Source organism: Pseudophryne corroboree, chromosome 8 (assembly GCF_028390025.1).
Source record: "Pseudophryne corroboree isolate aPseCor3 chromosome 8, aPseCor3.hap2, whole genome shotgun sequence".
NCBI lineage: Eukaryota > Metazoa > Chordata > Amphibia > Anura > Myobatrachidae > Pseudophryne > Pseudophryne corroboree.
Window position 1 is genome coordinate 3618363 of NC_086451.1, and position 22825 is coordinate 3641187.

Genomic DNA, 22825 nt, shown 5'->3' on the forward strand with positions numbered 1-22825 from the left:
ACCCCCAGCCTGAGCGTCCCAGTATACCCCTGCCATGTGTGTCCTGTAACTACCCCCAGCCTGAGCGTCCCAGTATACCCCTGCCATGTGCATCCTGTAACTACCCCCATCCTGAGCGTCCCAGTATACCCCTGCCATGTGCGTCCTGTAACTACCCCCATCCTGAGCGTCCCAGTATACCCCTGCCATGTGTGTCCTGTAACTACCCCCAGCCTGAGCGCCGCAGTATACCCCTGCCATGTGCATCCTGTAACTGCCCCCAGCCTGAGCGCCCCAGTATACCCCTGCCATGTGCATCCTGTAACTACCCCCATCCTGAGCGTCCCAGTATACCCCTGCCATGTGCGTCCTGTAACTACCCCCAGCCTGAGGCCCCAGTATACCCCTGCCATGTGCGTCCTGTAACTACCCCCAGCCTGAGCATCCCAGTATACCCCTGCCATGTGCGTCCTGTAACTACCCCCAGCCTGAGGCCCCAGTATACCCCTGCCATGTGCGTCCTGTAACTACCCCCAGCCTGAGCGTCCCAGTATACCCCTGCCATGTGTGTACTGTAACTAACCCCAGCCTGAGCGTCCCAGTATACCCCTGCCATGTGTGTACTGTAACTACCCCCAGCCTGAGCGTCCCAGTATACCCCTGCCATGTGTGTACTGTAACTAACCCCAGCCTGAGCGTCCCAGTATACCCCTGCCATGTGCGTCCTGTAACTGCTCCCAGCCTGAGCGCCCCAGTATACCCCTGCCATGTGCGTCCTGTAACTACCCCCAGCCTGAGGCCCCAGTATACCCCTGCCATGTGCGTCCTGTAACTACCCCCAGCCTGAGCGCCCCAGTATACCCCTGCCATGTGTGTACTGTAACTAACCCCAGCCTGAGCGTCCCAGTATACCCCTGCCATGTGCGTCCTGTAACTACCCCCAGCCTGAGGCCCCAGTATACCCCTGCCATGTGCGTCCTGTAACTGCCCCCAGCTTAGGGCGTGCAGGACATAAGGGTAGGATAGCACAGAAGTTGCCCACGCGTGCGAGAGTCCTTTATTGATGGCAGCCGGTGCCAGGACTTGTTTAGGTTCTGCAGAAACACATTTGTAGATGCATAGTGTACTGGGGCAAGTTGGAACCTGCCCTGTGGTAAGGGCGGGGGGTGATATGGGCACAGCCGGCTGGGAGCAGAACGCTGGTCAGATGCCACATCTCACAGATCTTACTCCTTGTCCAGGTCTGGATTCCTGCTCATCGGCAGTCAGCGACCACTCGCCCCCAGGGAGAGAACCAATGTTCCGGAGGAAGCCTGACCAGACTTTCACTATATACAGGTGGGACATGTTACAGGGTTTCTGATAGGTCAGCTACATTCCCTCTCCCCCGATGCAGCGCATGATGAGAAAATGGCCGGAGGATGCGTGTTATACCCTCTCCATTCAACCACTACCAGTGACCCTGACTCTCAGGTGACATGGTCCCGTGGCCCTAGGTTAAGGAGGGGTCAGTATTTGCTGCGTACCGCTACATATGTGTAGTTAGTTAGCCCCTGCGGCCTTTGCGACTTATAGAAATGATTTGACCAGTGAGGGAAAAGGCGCCACCTTCCAGTAGAGCCATTCCGTGTTTTGCGACAGCTTGCAGTATTTTGCATGAAGACATCTGACTTTACAGGACGGTCGCGGTCAGCGTATATCAGTACTGATGGAAGAGCTGGACAGGACAGGGCTTTCCTCTGTAAATGGCAGCTGACCACACTCAGGTTCCGGTTAAATGCGATACAATGGGTGGGAATATTGAGTTCTTGGGGAATTCCTGTAGCAGATGTGGCATCCTCTGAGTAGCGGGAGATTAAGACTTGGCCTGTGTAATAAGGTCTTTCTGATGGTGTAAAGGAAGCCACCCAGAAGAGGGCATAACATATATCTGTCTCCCAGGGGCAGGCGGCGCAGGGGGCTGCAGGCTTTTGTTGAATACACCTACGCTGACCTAGATGTTTTACTGTATGGTTGTTATTTGTCACTTTCAGCAAAGAACAAGACGGACACCCCACTCCCACTGTGGAGCTTCCGCCCAGGTTCTCAGGGAGGCGCAAACTCACATTGTCACCACACCGAGATAGACCAGCCTTGTTTATCTGTAATCCAGGTGGAACGAATGCTGCAAAACCTAGCATCAGAACCTGTCACGAAAACACTTTGGGAACGGGAATGCAGGATGATTACTGTGGTGGCCGGGACATGGACGGTAGATCCTTCTTAGAAGAGCAGGGAGTGGATGGAAGATGCTTCTTAGTAGAGCAGGGAGTGAATGAAAGACGCTCCGTAGAAGATCATAGTATGCATGGAAGACGCTCCTTAGAAGATCATAGTATGGATGGAAGACGCTCCTTAGAAGATCATAGTATGGATGGAAGACGCTCCTTAGAAGATCATAGTAGGGATGGAAGACGCTCCTTAGAAGATCATAGTAGGGATGGAAGACGCTCCTTAGAAGATCATAGTAGGGATGGAAGACGCTCCTTAGAAGAGCAGGGAATGGATGGAAGATGCTTCTTAGAAGAACAGGGCTTAGATGGAAGACGCTCCTTAGAAGATCATAGTATGGATGGAAGACGCTCCTTAGAAGAGCAAGGTGTGGTTGGAAGACACTCCTTAGAAGATCATCGTATGGATGGAAGGCGCTCCTTAGAAGAGCACGCTGAGCAGGTTCCGGAAGGACTTGGTTTGTTTCTCCCAGGCCACCATCCACAACCCATGAATCACGCTTATATTTCTGATCCACGTGGGACCTCTCCACTATCTGTCAGTCATACTCAGCCTGAGATAAGAACTTGTCTGTCACCAGAGGCTCCTTCTCCTCTGCTCACCCCAAAGGCCGGCCTCTACGCTCAGAAACTGGTCTACCTGAAGAGCAGATCTCCTACAAACAAGCTTGAAAGACTGAAGGAGAGGATCCGAGAACAAAAAAGGCGACAAGATGCACTCAAGAGGAATCAAACCAAATCCCTTCCAGATCCAGAGCGCACGCGGAGACCGGGGATGACGCGGAAAGTCTGCAAGGTGACATTTGGACTGCAGCCGACCATTTGCAAAGGTAAGAATGTCCTCTCCTTCCTCCCTGTGTGACTGGTCCAACAAAGCAGAGATTTTATTTACTGCTGAGGACACTTCATCCTTCTAATTGTCAGCTAGAGTAGATCTACTGTGGAAATGCTCTGAGTGGCGTATTTCATATTGGGATTGAGTTGGAAGCTGCGTTAGCCAGGAGGCCATTCATCACCGCAGTGCTTCTCCCAGGGCGGGGGAGAAAGGAGAAACGGGTCAGTATTTAGGTAATTGCTCAGGGAAACATTTAGAAATGCTCATAGATTAACCCCTTCACAACTGCCGGGTTTTCATGCCACATGTCACATTTGTTACTGCGTGTCTGTGACAGCCGCCACACCCTGGTGGGCTCCGCAATGCGTTTCCTGGGAGCACTGAGATGTGTATAGTGCGGGGTCACTCTCTCAGGATCAGAGCTCAGTACAACAAAGGTCAGTGTATGCAGACATAGAGATACAGACCACACTGGTGTTATAATGGGGGAGGGGTAACAAGAGTGGGAGGCATATAATGGGCTTCATACATCAGTGGCCCTAACTGTGTGGAGTTTGTATCTTCTCCCCGTACTTGCGTGGGTTTCCTCCGGGTACTCCGGTTTCCTCCCACAAGCCAAATATATACTGGTAGGTTAACTGGATCCCAACAAAATGAACTCTAGTGTGAATGTGTGTGTACATGTGATGGGGAATATAGATTGTAAGCTCCACTGGAGCAGGGACTGATGTGAATGAGCAAATATTCTTTGTACAGCGCTGCGGAATATGTGCGCGCTATATAAATAACTGGTAATAAATTTATATACACAGTACTGTGCAAAAGTTTTAGGCAGGTGTGGAAGAAATGCTGCAAAGTGCGAATGCTTTCATAAATAGATTATTTTTATCAATTAACAAAATGCAGAGTGACTGAACAGAAGAAGAAATCACATCAGTATTTGGCGTGATCGCCCTTTGCCTTCTCATCTTCTATGTCCGCTGTATAACGGGTGTTTTCCGTCAGCAGGCAGATGCCACAAAGACAGTGGGAAAGAAGCGAAAAGCAAGAGCCCCGCTTCCAGGAAACTGATCTTTAGGTCCCCGTTGCCAGAGACGACGGAGAGAAAACGCGGTGAGTGCAGGATATCTGTGAGCTGGGACCATGGTAACTCCAGAGATGATCAGCACAATACAGTGTCTCTCCCAGGCCAGAGACATTGCCGGCTTCCATGTGTTGTCTGGAAATGTCACTGTCACGTATTCTGTGTATTACAACGTCACTGCATGTCCATTATCTACATAGCACGTAAGACGGAGTCTGTGGTGTGTGTATGGGGCAGAGAGTGAGGATTGCAGCCGGCCACGCTCTCTCCTCCTCCCTTACTGGCTATGTAGGTGTTTTGCCCGTTTCCCCTCCATTTAGTGATTTGGCCAGTCCAATTGTGCAAGTCGGCCGTTCTGCTGCGGCCAGACCGCGAGCAGATCAGCCATAGATCCGATCACTCCACTTGGTCTACCAAGGCGATCAGCAAGATCCTGGGATTTAGTCTTAAAATTGTCCGGGATTGAATCTTCTAATAAGCCCCCTTGTTTTTTTCAATGCCAGGCAGCGTTGAGCGTCCTCAGGAGGCTCAGACGCGGCCCGGCTCCCCCTGCACCAGCTGTGCGCACAGAGCGGTCAGAGGTCACGCTGCGCCGTCGCCAGTTGCCTGCGCTGCCTGGACTGCACGCGCTCCCAGAGGATGGTGAGTAGTTCTGTGGACTGGGCGGGTCCGGGAAGGGCGTGGGGGCACTGAAGATTTTAATTTTAAAATCTTCAATCCAACCCCTTGGAATCCCGGGATTGATAATTTTTCAATCCTGATATCCGGGATTGGCCTCCCTAGTCTACCATAAAGTGATATAATACACTAACAATACTAATTAAAATAAAACCAAATAATAAAATATTCGGAGACACCCGTAGAAAGAAAAATACTCGGCAGAGAAATTACTTTATAACACAGGCCATGTTGCAAGTTATAAAGACTGTACGGGCGATGGTGCTTCTAGAACGACAAACTGTTCCATCATAAATTCAGGGCTGATGTGGCTCCAGCGACATCAGACCGGTCTCCTCTCTCCAGCTGACCTTTGGGCAAGCGTTGCCGCGTCCTTTGTGTCAGACATGACAAGAGGAAACATTTTAGGGGGCAAATGTAAACGTTAAGGCCCAGTTACATGTGGTATCGGCAGAATGAACATAATGAGAGGGATTGTGGGTGTTTAAAATGCATGAAATATAAAATTTTGTGATGTAATGGATTATTTGAGAAATGGTTTGTATCCCGCAGAGACTAGCCCCTAAGATCAGGGCCTGCTAACGCATTTGTCATTACAATCCTCAGTGTCAGACACTCTTTTTTGGTCATTAGTTTCTGTCAGTGGTGATGCCAGGACAGAGCCGCAGATAAGATGAATTGGAGTTCAAAGGTTGGCGTCACCATCCCACGGAATTTGATGAATTGGAGCAGAGTGGAAAATTTGCTGCAGTTAACGAAATATTAATTTGCAGTTTGGCTACGAAGTAACACTTTAAGCGCAGCGTGAGGAGTGATGGGGTTGTGTTTCTTTTCTGAAAGCTACACTTGTGTCTTTGCAGAATCTGGCTACTTTGATGAAACAGGTGATTTGCATTAATAATAAAATAAAACCTTCAAAACCAATATAGTTTATTTTTTTTAAGTTCCCGTTAGTTGATCTTATAGCGGGCAGGGATCTACGCCTGGAGCTGTGCCTCCATGGCAAGGTGTAGGCATGTGTACACCATTATCGGTGCACATGGCCGAACCAGTCGTATCGTAGATGGTAACAGAGAGTTTACATGCTCCTGACGCACCCTCAGTATCTTCGGTGAGCACACCATCGCCACCCAGTAATGTCCCCTCAGCCGCAGGTGGAAACGCTGCTTAGTTACATACTGTATAGTTGCGTCCTTCCAGCTCGGAGACACGTCCGGTGGTGACAGATGAACCCGCGTGCACCTCTGCCTCACTCCCAATAAATGTCATATTTAAAAATGTGCATTTTCCACTAATAGCTGTTACCCTGTGTGCTGTGACGTTAGCTAGGTGCATGGAAGTGGCAGTACAAATGAGGTCACCTCTCAGAGTATGAAATCATCCCATGAGCCCCGCCTTTCTCTGTATCCTCAGGACTTGATCTCTACGGAGCGTCTGCCTGGAGGGAAGGCCAGAAACTTGTCCAGCAGTTGCTCGGGCCCTCGACGGTCACAGCAATGAGACGGCGTGTGACTAAGACAGACTCCTATCAAAGCCTTCAAGAAGGTATCTCATAGCCATGAGGGCTATCCGCAAATATACATTACAATATGAGTTTTCTCCTTACATGGTTGATTACACTGCGCACGTGTGCTTCAGCATGACATGTTCTGCAGGTTTTTGTTGCGTTCCCTGTTTTGCAGGAAGTGACGGAATGACGCGCCGTAAAGCAGTGGCACAAAGCCAGCCAGAGGAGAGGCGTCAGCCATGTCACCGAGAATCAGCGGGAGGTGTTGGCAACAAGCAAAGCAGAGGTCCATACCAGGTCCTAACTGAGGTCTCAGATGGAAATAAGGGAGCAAGATGCACACACAGGATGATGGGTAGAGATAAAGAGAACATAGAAGATGTTAGAGCAAAAAGTGTTTCTCCAAAGCGACCCCATGTAGCATTGAATAACCAGGAGAAGAGATCCACTGGAAAGGAGAACATCAGACAGGATGAGGAAGATCAGCCAAAAAGCAGCAAAACGCGTGGTTACAGTGTTGAGGAGGTCAGGAGCTTTATGAAGAAGAAGACTATAGAGAGACAGAAGGTGCAGCGTGAAAACCGGAGGAAGATGGTTAAAGCCATGCATATAAGACGAGAGCAACTCTACAGCGTACTGAGAAAGCAGAGAGACGCGTTTCCACCAAGGAGACGTTCTATAGGCATGGTTACATGCAGCAGGAGCAGTCAACTGCAGCCTTGTGTAAGTAATAAAACCACATCCAGATTACACTTCCCAGGGAACGTCTTGTGTAGAACACTCAACCACATCTAGAAGATCACCCAAAGACCATATTGTATAAGTAACAAAACCACATCCACATTACACTACCCGGGGAACGTCTTCTGTAGAACACACAACCACATCTAGAAGATCACCCAAAGACCATATTGTATAAGTAACAAAACCACATTCAGATTACACTTCCCAGAGATTGTCTTTTGTAGAACTCACAACCACATCTAGAAGATCACCCAAAGACCATATTGTATAAGTAACAAAGCCACATCCAGATTACACTTCCCAGGGATCGTCTTATGTAGAACACACAACCACATCTAGATCACCCAAAGACCATATTGTATAAGTAACAAAACCACATCCAGATTACACTTCCCAGGGATCGTCTCGTGTAGAACACACAACCACATCTAGATCACCCAAAGACCATATTGTATAAGTAACAAAACCACATCCAGATTACACTTCCCATGGAACGTCTCTGTAGAACACACAACCACATCTAGATCACCCAAAGACCATATTGTATAAGTAACAAAGCCACATCCAGATTACACTTCCCAGGGATTGTCTTGTGTAGAACTCACAACCACATCTAGATCACCCAAAGACCATATTGTATAAGTAACAAAACCACATCCAGATTACATTTCCCAGGGATTGTCTTTTGTAGAACTCACAACCACATCTAGAAGATCACCCAAAGACCATATTGTATAAGTAACAAAGCCACATCCAGATTACACTTCCCAGGGATCGTCTTATGTAGAACACACAACCACATCTAGATCACCCAAAGACCATATTGTATAAGTAACAAAGCCACATCCAGATTACACTTCCCAGGGATCGTCTCGTGTAGAACACACAACCACATCTAGATCACCCAAAGACCATATTGTATAAGTAACAAAACCACATCCAGATTACACTTCCCAGGGATCGTCTTATGTAGAACACACAACCACATCTAGATCACCCAAAGACCATATTGTATAAGTAACAAAGCCACATCCAGATTACACTTCCCAGGGATCGTCTTATGTAGAACACACAACCACATCTAGATCACCCAAAGACCATATTGTATAAGTAACAAAGCCACATCCAGATTACACTTCCCAGGGATCGTCTCGTGTAGAACACACAACCACATCTAGATCACCCAAAGACCATATTGTATAAGTAACAAAGCCACATCCAGATTACACTTCCCAGGGATTGTCTTGTGTAGAACTCACAACAACATCTAGATCACCCAAAGACCATATTGTATAAGTAACAAAACCACATCCAGATTACACTTCCCAGGGATCGTCTCGTGTAGAACACACAACCACATCTAGATCACCCAAAGACCATATTGTATAAGTAACAAAACCACATCCAGATTACACTTCCCAGGGATCGTCTTATGTAGAACACACAACCACATCTAGATCACCCAAAGACCATATTGTATAAGTAACAAAGCCACATCCAGATTACACTTCCCAGGGATCGTCTTATGTAGAACACACAACCACATCTAGATCACCCAAAGACCATATTGTATAAGTAACAAAACCACATCCAGATTACACTTCCCAGGGATCGTCTTATGTAGAACACACAACCACATCTAGATCACCCAAAGACCATATTGTATAAGTAACAAAGCCACATCCAGATTACACTTCCCAGGGATCGTCTTATGTAGAACACACAACCACATCTAGATCACCCAAAGACCATATTGTATAAGTAACAAAACCACATCCAGATTACACTTCCCAGGGATCGTTTTATGTAGAACACACAACCACATCTAGATCACCCAAAGACCATATTGTATAAGTAACAAAGCCACATCCAGATTACACTTCCCAGGGATCGTCTCGTGTAGAACACACAACCACATCTAGATCACCCAAAGACCATATTGTATAAGTAACAAAGCCACATCCAGATTACACTTCCCAGGGATCGTCTCGTGTAGAACACACAACCACATCTAGATCACCCAAAGACCATATTGTATAAGTAACAAAACCACATCCAGATTACACTTCCCAGGGATCGTCTCGTGTAGAACACACAACCACATCTAGATCACCAAAAGACCATATTGTATAAGTAACAGAACACGTCTATGAGAGAGCATATATACACGCCTAGGAAGCCACACCCAGAAGAAGGTGCAACCACATCTAGAAGATACACATTTAGGAAGAGCACCCACAGGGAACTGAGTGTAAAATACAAGCACTTATAGGAATAACGTATGGTGACCTTGTGTCAGGGACACAGAGTCTCCCAAACCACATGTGTGCCCTGAAACAAATTATGTCAGAGGGCATGGCGTGTGGCACTGGCAGGGCACGGCGTGTTCGGGAAGGATGGGATATGGGGAGGGCGTGGTGCGTGTATTGGAGAGTCACACCTGGCCAGTGGGAAGACAGCAGGGTAGAGGATTCCCGCTGTGTGGTACGTGGGAGAGATGCCAGTAACACGCTGACGGAGTTTGTTATAAGCCTCCAGTGTAAAGAACTATAACTATGTGACAGATCAGACAGCAATGTGTTCCTCTGGGGATTTCCACGTTCCAGATATAAACTAGGAAATGGTTCCAACATAGAACGTTTCATTTTATCTATTTTTTTTCTTTTGTAAATAAATTTACAAAAGATTGAAAAGGCACCTAGAGTAGATGAGTGGTGGGCTTGGTACAGGTATATAACACAGGTGACGGGGCATTTAGGGAATAGGAATCACCTCAAATATGACCTGAGCCTCATCTGCAAAGAGCTACAGCTAATATGAATTAGAGGGCAAATCGGTCAGTGGTTTCTTACTGTGTATGCGTCTGAGCCGCAGTGCGCACGTGCAGCGATTGAATAGTGATGGTAGCCACACCGAGGTACTAGTCGCAGAGCGAGTGACAGGTAGGCAGCGATTGGGGGAGGGTAACAGGGAGTGGTCGTCCAAACGCAGGCATGCCATGGCCGCTCAGACGCGTTTTCTGGCCGTGCATGAATTAGCACTGGAGAGCCCTCAGCGTCCCGGGAGAGCAGCTCCGCCTGTCAGAGACACTCAGACTCTGCGCCATGACCCGATGTGCCATGATGGTAGCGATGTGTCAGCGGACAACAAAAAATAGTGTCAGCAATCGCACCAACAGCCACATGTGAATGAGGCCCCCGTGTGTAATCCTGGTGAAGCTGCACTGAAGCTTCAAGAGGGGGAAATGTATAAAAAGAAACGATCAAATAGAAATATATATTATATACTGTGACACGTACACTCCGAGGTACACACAGCGCTGTGGTCAGGTAATGCTGGGGGTAATAAGGAGCAGACAGGATGTGTTCAACATAGAAGGAAGTGTAAATTCACTGTGTGTGGAGGGAATGAAGCACAGTGGGTGAAATGGGGGCATATGTAATAGGGGCAAATACTGGGGGGCATATGTAATAGGGGCAAAGACAGGGGGGCATATGTAATAGGGGCAAAGACTGGGGGGCATATGTAATAGAGGCAATGACTGGGGGGCATATGTAATAGGGGCAAAGACAGTGGGGCATATGTAATAGGATCCAAGTGGTGCGGGATGCCGGTTGATCTCTGATGTTTTGTTAAAGCGGCAATCATTTACAAGGTAACATTTTGCCTTGTAAATGATTGGCGCTTTAAGAAAAAGCGAGATTGGCCGGCATCCCGCCCTCTGCGGACTCAGACCCTATTACATAGCCCCCAGAGCTGAACAGCAGATTTCTGAGGATAAATTATAAAGCTGGAAAATATCCTGAAGGTAAAGAAAAGTCGGATCTATTAACTGTCGTTTTTATGATCTGTATTTTTACAATAGGAGGAAGTACCAGGAAAGCTGTAGGAGCGTCCATGTCCCCCGGTTACATATTCCCCCGCTGACACAGGAGGAGACGCTGAGACGCATATGTGTCACTGGCTCAGGGTCATCCATTCGTGTTGTTGGGGGAATTTTGGGCCTAAATCATGTGTGTACACAGATGTAATTGCGAGTCTCTGGGCTACGGAGCTTGCCATTTTAGCCAGTGACGCTGCCGGCCAGGAATGACAAGAGCCGGAGCCATCGCACACTCATTTGCAACTGCATACACATTTGCATCCTAAACGCAAATATGGAGGACATCAGGGCTAAGGGCTGATCTGTGGCTGCGCAGACTCAACGTGGCAGCAGCGATGCTAGGGCCATGTTTAGCACGTACGAGCTCGCAGCTGGCGCCAAATACACACCCTGAAAACGGCCATGACACCTCCAAACGCTAACTTCCTGTCACTTCTCCATGAAATCCTCACTGCGAGCGGGATCATAGCGACACCTTGGTGCATGCGCATTGCGATCACAGCACATGCGCAGCCTGCCGATAACCGCCCATAGCGTACAAACATGAATGAGACCCTTAGTTCAGTAATCAGTAGTCCACTATTTCTTACACTGATAGACGCCCCATAGCCAGGTTACAGCTAGCTGTATTCACTATGGAGAGAGAGCCTCAGAGGTGACCTTATAGATATGGGGGGGGGGGGGGGGGGGGTGATCTACTAGGGGGTCAGTGCAGGGATTTGCCCCTATCTGTGAGTCTGGTAGTAACACAGATGTGACCTGCAGGTAACGGGACATCTGGAGAATGCCAGGAAAGACCACTCGTGGCTTCACGTAACGTCCTCTGAGCTGCTGAGAGATGGATCCAGGTAATGAGCCTGTATAACCTGTATTATAATGTCCAGCAATTATACAGCTATACCGTACAGTGACGGCCATTATACTGTAACCTGTATTATAATGTCCAGCAATTATACAGCTATACCGTACAGTGACCGGCCATTATACTGTAACCTGTATTATAATGTCCAGCAATTATACAGCTGTACCGTACAGTGACCGGCCATTATACTGTAACCTGTATTATAATGTCCAGCAATTATACAGCTATACCGTACAGTGACGGCCATTATACTGTAACCTGTATTATAATGTCCAGCAATTATACAGCTATACCGTACAGTGACCACCCATTATACTGTAAACTGTATTATAATGTCCAGCAATTATACAGCTATACCGTACAGTGACCGGCCATTATACTGTAACCTGTATTATAATGTCCAGCAATTATACAGCTATACCGTACAGTGACCACCCATTATACTGTAACCTGTATTATAATGTCCAGCAATTATACAGCTATACCGTACAGTGACCGGCCATTATACTGTAACCTGTATTATAATGTCCAGAAATTATACAGCTATACCGTACAGTGACCGGCCATTATACTGTAACCTGTATAATAATGTCCAGAAATTATACAGCTATACCGTACAGTGACGGCCATTATACTGTAACCTGTATTATAATGTCCAGCAATTATACAGCTATACCGTACAGTGACGGCCATTATACTGTAACCTGTATTATAATGTCCAGCAATTATACAGCTATACCGTACAGTGACTGGCCATTATACTGTAACCTGTATTATAATGTCCAGCAATTATACAGCTGTACCGTACAGTGACCGGCCATTATACTGTAACCTGTATTATAATGTCCAGCAATTATACAGCTGTACCGTACAGTGACCACCCATTATACTGTAAACTGTATTATAATGTCCAGCAATTATACAGCTATACCGTACAGTGACCACCCATTATACTGTAAACTGTATTATAATGTCCAGCAATTATACAGCTATACCGTACAGTGACGGCCATTATACTGTAACCTGTATTATAATGTCCAGCAATTATACAGCTATACCGTACAGTGACCACCCATTATACTGTAAACTGTATTATAATGTCCAGCAATTATACAGCTATACCGTACAGTGACCGGCCATTATACTGTAACCTGTATTATAATGTCCAGCAATTATACAGCTGTACCGTACAGTGACCGGCCATTATACTGTAACCTGTATTATAATGTCCAGCAATTATACAGCTGTACCGTACAGTGACCGGCCATTATACTGTAACCTGTATTATAATGTCCAGAAATTATACAGCTGTACCGTACAGTGACCGGCCATTATACTGTAACCTGTATTATAATGTCCAGCAATTATACAGCTGTACCGTACAGTGACCGGCCATTATACTGTAACCTGTATTATAATGTCCAGCAATTATACAGCTGTACCGTACAGTGACCGGCCATTATACTGTAACCTGTATTATAATGTCCAGCAATTATACAGCTATACCGTACAGTGACCGGCCATTATACTGTAACCTGTATTATAATGTCCAGCAATTATACAGCTATACCGTACAGTGACCGGCCATTATACTGTAACCTGTATTATAATGTCCAGCAATTATACAGCTATACCGTACAGTGACCGGCCATTATACTGTAACCTGTATTAGAATGTCCAGCAATTATACAGCTATACCGTACAGTGACCGGCCATTATACTGTAACCTGTATTAGAATGTCCAGCAATTATACAGCTATACCGTACAGTGACCGGCCATTATACTGTAACCTGTATTAGAATGTCCAGCAATTATACAGCTATACCGTACAGTGACCGGCCATTATACTGTAACCTGTATTATAATGTCCAGCAATTATACAGCTATACCGTACAGTGACCGGCCATTATACTGTAACCTGTATTATAATGTCCAGAAATTATACAGCTATACCGTACAGTGACCGGCCATTATACTGTAACCTGTATTATAATGTCCAGAAATTATACAGCTATACCGTACAGTGACGGCCATTATACTGTAACCTGTATTATAATGTCCAGCAATTATACAGCTGTACCGTACAGTGACCGGCCATTATACTGTAACCTGTATTATAATGTCCAGCAATTATACAGCTGTACCGTACAGTGACCGGCCATTATACTGTTACCTGTATTATAATGTCCAGCAATTATACAGCTGTACAGTACAGTGACCAGCCATTATACCGTAACCTGTATTATAATGTCCAGCAATTATACAGCTATACCGTACAGTGACCGACCATTATACTGTAACCTGTATTATAATGTCCAGCAATTATACAGCTGTACTGTACAGTGACCACCCATTATACTGTAACCTGTATTATAATGTCCAGCAATTATACAGCTATATCTTACAGTGACGGCCATTATACTGTAACCTGTATTATAATGTCCAGCAATTATACAGCTATACCGTACAGTGACCGGCCATTATACTGTAACCTGTATTATAATGTCCAGCAATTATACAGCTATATCTTACAGTGACCGGCCATTTACTGTGCATTATACTGTAACCTGTATTATAATGTCCGGCAGTTCTACAGCTATACTGTCCAGTGACCGGCCATTTACTGAGCATTATACTGTAATTTGTATTATAATATCCGGCAGTTCTACAGCTGTACTGTACAGTGACCGGCCATTTACTGAGCATTATACTGTAACCTGTATTATAATATCCGGCAGTTCTACAGCTATACTGTACAGTGACCGGCCATTTACTGAGCATTATACTGTAACCTGTATTATAATATCCGGCAGTTCTACAGCTGTACTGTACAGTGACCGGCCATTTACTGAGCATTGTACTGTAACCTGCATTATAATGTCCAGCAGTTCTACAGCTATACTGTACAGTGACCGGCCATTTACTGAGCATTATACTGTAACCTGTATTATAATATCCGGCAGTTCTACAGCTGTACTGTACAGTGACCGGCCACTTACTGTGCATTATACTGTAACCTGTATTATAATATCCGGCAGTTCTACAGCTATACTGTACAGTGACCGGCCATTTACTGAGCATTATACTGTAACCTGTATTATAATGTCCAGCAGTTCTACAGCTATACTGTACAGTGACCGGCCATTTACTGAGCATTGTACTGTAACCTGCATTATAATGTCCAGCCGTTCTACAGCTGTACTGTACAGTGACCGGCCATTTACTGAACATTATACTGTAACCTGTATTATAATATCCGGCAGTTCTACAGCTATACTGTACAGTGACCGGCCATTTACTGAACATTATACTGTAACCTGTATTATAATATCCAGCAGTTCTACAGCTGTACTGTACAGTGACCGGCCATTTACTGAGCATAATACTGTAACCTGTATTATAATATCCGGCAGTTCTACAGCTGTACTGTACAGTGACCGGCCATTTACTGAGCATTATACTGTAACCTGTATTATAATATCCGGCAGTTCTACAGCTATACTGTACAGTGACCGGCCACTTAGTGAGCATTATACTGTAACCTGTATTATAATATCCGGCAGTTCTACAGCTGTACTGTACAGTGACCGGCCATTTACTGAGCATTATACTGTAACCTGTATTATAATATCCGGCAGTTCTACAGCTATACTGTACAGTGACCGGCCACTTACTGAGCATTGTACTGTAACCTGTATTATAATGTCCAGCAGTTCTACAGCTATACTGTACAGTGACCGGCCATTTACTGAGTATTATACAGTAACCTGTATTATAATATCCGGCAGTTCTACAGCTATACTGTACAGTGACCGGCCACTTACTGAGCATTGTACTGTAACCTGTATTATAATGTCCAGCAGTTCTACAGCTATACTGTACAGTGACCGGCCATTTACTGAGTATTATACAGTAACCTGTAATATAATATCCGGCAGTTCTACAGCTATACTGTACAGTGACCGGCCATTTACTGAGCATTATACTGTAACCTGTATTATAATATCCGGCAGTTCTACAGCTGTACTGTACAGTGACCGGCCATTTACTGAGCATTATACTGTAACCTGTATTATAATATCCGGCAGTTCTACAGCTATACTGTACAGTGACCGGCCATTTACTGAGCATTATACTGTAACCTGTATTATAATGTCCAGCAGTTCTACAGCTATACTGTACAGTGACCGGCCATTTACTGAGCATTATACTGTAACCTGTATTATAATATCCGGCAGTTCTACAGCTGTACTCTACAGTTACCGGCCATTTACTGAGCATTATACTGTAACCTGTATTATAATATCCGGCAGTTCTACGGCTGTACTATACAGTGACCGGCCATTTACTGAGCATTGTACTGTAACCTGTATTATAATATCCGGCAGTTCTACAGCTATACTGTACAGTGACCGGCCATTTACTGAGCATTGTGCTGTAACCTGTATTATAATATCCAGCAGTTCTACAGCTATACTGTACAGTGACCGGCCATTTACTGAGCATTATACTGTAACCTGTATTATAATATCCGGCAGTTCTACAGCTGTACTGTACAGTGACCGGCCATTTACTGAGCATTGTACTGTAACCTGTATTATAATATCCGGCAGTTCTACAGCTATACTGTACAGTGACCGGCCATTTACTGAGCATTATACTGTAACCTGTATTATAATATCCGGCAGTTCTACAGCTGTACTGTACAGTGACCGGCCATTTACTGAGCATTATACTGTAACCTGTATTATAATATCCGGCAGTTCTACAGCTGTACTGTACAGTGACCGGCCATTTACTGAGCATTATACTGTAACCTGTATTATAATATCCGGCAGTTCTACAGCTATACTGTACAGTGACCTGCCATTTACTGAGCATTGTACTGTAACCTGTATTATAATATCCGGCAGTTCTACAGCTGTACTGTACAGTGACCGGCCATTTACTGAGCATTATACTGTAACCTGCATTATAATGTCCGGCAGTTCTACAGCTATACTGTACAGGGACCGGCCATTTACTGAGCATTGTACTGTAACCTGCATTATAATATCCGGCAGTTCTACAGCTGTACTGTACAGTGACCGGCCATATACTGAGCATTATACTGTAACCTGTATTATAATATCCGGCAGTTCTACAGCTGTACTGTACAGTGACCGTCCATTTACTGAGCATTATACTGTAACCTGTATTATAATATCCGGCAGTTCTACAGCTGTACTGTACAGTGACCGGCCATTTACTGAGCATTATACTGTAACCTGTATTATAATATCCGGCAGTTCTACAGCTGTACTGTACAGTGACCGGCCATTTACTGAGCATTATACTGTAACCTGTATTATAATATCCGGCAGTTCTACAGCTATACTGTACAGTGACCTGCCATTTACTGAGCATTGTACTGTAACCTGTATTATAATATCCGGCAGTTCTACAGCTGTACTGTACAGTGACCGGCCATTTACTGAGCATTATACTGTAACCTGCATTATAATGTCCGGCAGTTCTACAGCTATACTGTACAGGGACCGGCCATTTACTGAGCATTGTACTGTAACCTGCATTATAATATCCGGCAGTTCTACAGCTGTACTGTACAGTGACCGGCCATATACTGAGCATTATACTGTAACCTGTATTATAATATCCGGCAGTTCTACAGCTGTACTGTACAATGACCGTCCATTTACTGAGCATTATACTGTAACCTGTATTATAATATCCGGCAGTTCTACAGCTGTACTGTACAGTGACCGTCCATTTACTGAGCATTATACTGTAACCTGTATTATAATATCCGGCAGTTCTACAGCTGTACTGTACAGTGACCGGCCATTTACTGAGCATTATACTGTAACCTGTATTATAATATCCGGCAGTTCTACAGCTGTACTGTACAGTGACCGGCCATTTACTGAGCATTATACTGTAACCTGTATTATAATATCCGGCAGTTCTACAGCTATACTGTACAGTGACCTGCCATTTACTGAGCATTGTACTGTAACCTGTATTATAATATCCGGCAGTTCTACAGCTGTACTGTACAGTGACCGGCCATTTACTGAGCATTATACTGTAACCTGCATTATAATGTCCGGCAGTTCTACAGCTATACTGTACAGGGACCGGCCATTTACTGAGCATTGTACTGTAACCTGCATTATAATATCCGGCAGTTCTACAGCTGTACTGTACAGTGACCGGCCATATACTGAGCATTATACTGTAACCTGTATTATAATATCCGGCAGTTCTACAGCTGTACTGTACAATGACCGTCCATTTACTGAGCATTATACTGTAACCTGTATTATAATATCCGGCAGTTCTACAGCTGTACTGTACAGTGACCGGCCATTTACTGAGCATTATACTGTAACCTGTATTATAATATCCGGCAGTTCTACAGCTATACTATACAGTGACCGGCCATTTACTGAGCATTGTACTGTAACTTGCATTATAATATCCGGCAGTTCTACAGCTGTACTGTACAGTGACCGGCCATATACTGAGCATTATACTGTAACCTGCATTATAATATCCGGCAGTTCTACACCTGTACTGTACAGTTACCGGCCATTTACTGAGCATTATACTGTAACCTGTATTATAATATCCGGCAGTTCTACAGCTGTACTGTACAGTGACCGGCCATTTACTGAGCATTATACTGTAACCTGTATTATAATATCCGGCAGTTCTACAGCTGTACTGTACAGTGACCGGCCATTTACTGAGCATTATACTGTAACCTGTATTATAATATCCGGCAGTTCTACAGCTGTACTGTACAGTGACCGGCCATTTACTGAGCATTATACTGTAACCTGTATTATAATATCCGGCAGTTCTACAGCTGTACTGTCCAGTGACCGGCCATTTACTGAGCATTGTACTGTAACCTGTATTATAATGTCCAGCAGTTCTACAGCTGTACTGTACAGTGACCGGCCATTTACTGAGCATTATACTGTAACCTGTATTATAATATCCGGCAGTTCTACAGCTGTACTGTACAGTGACCGGCCATTTACTGAGCATTATACTGTAACCTGTATTATAATATCCGGCAGTTCTACAGCTGTACTGTACAGTGACCGGCAATTTACTGAGCATTGTACTGTAACCTGTATTATAATATCCGGCAGGTCTACAGCTGTACTGTACAGTGACCGGCCATTTACTGAGCATTATACTGTAACCTGTATTATAATATCCGGCAGTTCTACAGCTATACTATACAGTGACCGGCCATTTACTGAGCATTATACTGTAACCTGTATTATAATATCCGGCAGTTCTACAGCTATACTGTACAGTGACCGGCCACTTACTGAGCATTTTACTGTAACCTGTATTATAATATCCGGCAGTTCTACAGCTATACTGTACAGGGACCGGCCATTTACTGAGCATTATACTGTAACCTGTATTATAATATCCGGCAGTTCTACAGCTGTACTGTACAGTTACCGGCCATTTACTGAGCATTATACTGTAACCTGTATTATAATATCCGGCAGTTCTACAGCTGTACTGTACAGTGACCGGCCACTTACTGAGCATTATACTATAACCTGTATTATAATATCCGGCAGTTCTACAGCTATACTGTCCAGTGACCGGCCACTTACTGTGCATTATACTGTAACCTGTATTATAATGCCCGGCAGTTCTACAGCTGTACTGTACAGTGACCGGCCATTTACTGAGCATTATACAGTAACCTGTATTATAATGTCCGGCAGTTCTACAGCTGTACTGTACAGTGACCGGCCATTTACTGAGCATTATACTGTAACCTGTATTATAATATCCGGCAGTTCTACAGCTGTACTGTACAGTGACCGGCCATTTACTGAGCATTATACTGTAACCTGTATTATAATATCCGGCAGTTCTACAGCTGTACTGTCCAGTGACCGGCCATTTACTGAGCATTATACTGTAACCTGTATTATAATATCCTGCAGTTCTACAGCTGTACTGTACAGTGACCGGCCATTTACTGAGCATTATACTGTAACCTGTATTATAATATCCGGCAGTTCTACAGCTGTACTGTACAGTGACCGGACATTTACTGAGCATTGTACTGTAACCTGTATTATAATATCCGGCAGTTCTACAGCTGTACTGTACAGTGACCGGCCATTTACTGAGCATTATACTGTAACCTGTATTATAATATCCGGCAGTTCTACAGCTGTACTGTACAGTGACCGGCCATTTACTGAGCATTATACTGTAACCTGTATTATAATGTCCGGCAGTTCTACAGCTGTACTGTACAGTGACCGGCCATTTACTGAGCATTGTACTGTAACCTGCATTTTAATATCCGGCAGTTCTACAGCTGTACTGTACAGTGACCGGCCATTTACTGAGCATTGTACTGTAACCTGTATTATAATATCCGGCAGTTCTACAGCTATACTGTACAGTGACCGGCCATTTACTGAACATTATACTGTAACCTGTATTATAATATCCGGCAGTTCTACAGCTATACTGTACAGTGACCGGCCATTTACTGAGCATTATACTGTAACCTGTATTATAATATCCGGCAGTTCTACAGCTGTACTGTACAGTGACCGGCCATTTACTGAGCATTATACTGTAACCTGTATTATAATATCCGGCAGTTCTACAGCTATACTATACAGTGACCGGCCATTTACTGAGCATTATACAGTAACCTGTATTATAATATCCAGCAGTTCTACAGCTATACTGTACAGTGACCGGCCATTTACTGAGTATTATACTGTAACCTGTATTATAATATCCGGCAGTTCTACAGCTATACTGTACAGTGACCGGCCATTTACTGACTTGGGGAATGCAAATTGCTGAGAATAAAACAAAGGGGGTCATTCCGAGTTGTTCGCTCGCAAGGCGATTTTAGCAGTATTGCACACGCTAAACCGCCGCCTACTGGGAGTGAATCTTAGCATCTTAAAATTGCGACCGATGTATTCGCAATATTGCTATTACACACCTCGTAGCAGTTTCTGAGTAGCTCCAGACTTACTCGGCATCTGCGATCAGTTCAGTGCTTGTCGTTCCTGGTTTGACGCCACAAACACACCCAGCGTTCGCCCAGACACTCCTCCGTTTCTCCAGCCACTCCCGCGTTTTTTCCGGAAACGGTAGCGTTTTTTCCCACACGCCCATAAAACGGCCTGTTTCCGCCCAGTAACACCCATTTCCTGTCAATCACATTACGATCGCCAGAACGATAAAAAAGCCGTGAGTAAAATTCCTAAGTGCATAGCAAATTTACTTGGCGCAGTCGCAGTGCGGACATTGCGCATGCGCATTAAGCGGAAAATCGCTGCGATGCGAAGATTTTTACCGAGCGAACAACTCGAAATGACCCCCAATAGTTCTCCACTGTTGGGGGATTCTGTGATTTGATTGGCGATTTCATGTAAATAGGTTTTAGAGCTTAGTTCTTGTTCACGCCCCGCGGTGGCAGCTGTCTTGTCCGCTGTACCGGTATCATGGAGAGTGCAGCCCATCAATGTCTCAGTAATGTCTGTGGTTCCAAGCGTATAAAGGCTCCAAACACATTGGTGGAGCCCACAAAATGGCTGCCGCCCCCGACGTGTCGGTAAGTGACTCTTGGTGAACGGATAGGTCTCAGAATGGCCCGCGGGGCAGTGTAACGCCATTACTACTAGGTGTGCTGTTTTATATTCCTGATTCTGTTCTGTGTTTTCACAATAAATCAGTGGGAAAAGCAGAACAGGCCTACCGGAGGATCCCCTAAACCAGGAATGTTCTAGCCCGCTCCGTCTCCGAGACCTGGCTACCGGTCTCTCTGATTGGCAGACAGCGCACCCGATGGATGACACCGCAAAGAACCGCCTTTATCCTGATGCTGTACCGGGGAACCAGGCCACCGAGCTCTTCTCTCAGTACAGAAGCAGCCAGGAGCGAGTGCAGGCCATCCGGGCCTTAGCCAGGGATCTGGGGAGGAGAGTGGAACATGAAGCTTACAGGTTGGGTGGTGTACACATCGCCCCGCAGTCCTGCAGCGCTGAGACTCCCGCCTCTCCAAAAGCACCTTCCCAACTGTGTCCAGAGTCTGGTAGATCTCCTGTGCCAGCCGCACCCAGCCCTGCACAATCGGCGGCATTGGGGAGACACAGCGCCAATACTCAGACGTTCCCAGAAAGCGATGGCATTCCGTCCGTAACACCTACTTCTGGCAACACCGCCTTACTGCAGACTGCCGGCCACTCCAAGGTTCCCCGTGGGCAGCTGAGAAAACACCTGCATGGCGTAAATAAAGGTATTTAATGCAATGATCATGTTTCTCGCCCCCAGGAGATAACGCTCTTATCTCAGGAGTGACATTGTAATACTGGGGGACATTGTATAACACAGACCTAATGGCAATGCGCTAGTATAAGCTAATTCCACACCTTACAATAGTCACCATCACCACTCGGACCGTCGTACAAGTACAGCCAATGCGGAGCGGCTGCTGTCAGAGCGCCGAACAGGCTCCACCTCCTCTTATGTACTACCCTACACCTACAGTATGTGTTCTTCACATGGCAGCCCCGCGTTCCTCTTGGCAATAAAACCCTATGCTATATGGGTTACAGCCTGGGAGCTACAGCGCAGCCTAAACCTGGTGGCAGCTTCTACATGGGGCCCTTCACCTCTCAGACTGGGGATTACTATGGTCAGAGGGATCTGTGGCCTTTGTGGCAATATCGGTGTCTGTAGGAGCAGGCCCAGCACAGACGCTGAGGATAGTGATATCTCCATTAGTAACGAGTGATTGTTCCTGCAGCCGCCTCGTCCCCAGCCCTACATCACACAGATTCCTGATGCCATTTCTACATTTACATAATATGATCTCCTTGTGCTTTGCAGAATACACAGAGGAATTGGTCTCTCCAACGGGAACGCTCCAACCAAATATCCGCATTGTGGAGACACAGAAA

At 45.5% G+C, this 22825-nt stretch overlaps 1 protein-coding gene across 2 annotated transcripts in view; it reads left to right on the forward strand.

Moving 5' to 3' along the window:
* CCDC187 (coiled-coil domain containing 187) overlaps window positions 1-22825 on the forward strand; it is a 150986-nt gene that overhangs the window by 13979 nt on the left and 114182 nt on the right. Inside the window, exons 5-12 of one of the 2 annotated variants that reach the window (XM_063935828.1) lie at window positions 1221-1317; window positions 2013-3079; window positions 4090-4197; window positions 6260-6391; window positions 6529-7076; window positions 11746-11828; window positions 21599-22161; window positions 22755-22825. The exon at window positions 22755-22825 is cut by the window's right edge and continues 32 nt beyond it. In XM_063935828.1, the coding sequence (XP_063791898.1) occupies window positions 1221-1317; window positions 2013-3079; window positions 4090-4197; window positions 6260-6391; window positions 6529-7076; window positions 11746-11828; window positions 21599-22161; window positions 22755-22825 (2669 nt within the window). The remainder of the gene's footprint in view (window positions 1-1220; window positions 1318-2012; window positions 3080-4089; window positions 4198-6259; window positions 6392-6528; window positions 7077-11745; window positions 11829-21598; window positions 22162-22754) is intronic. The other variant, XM_063935829.1, reaches the window with a different exon arrangement.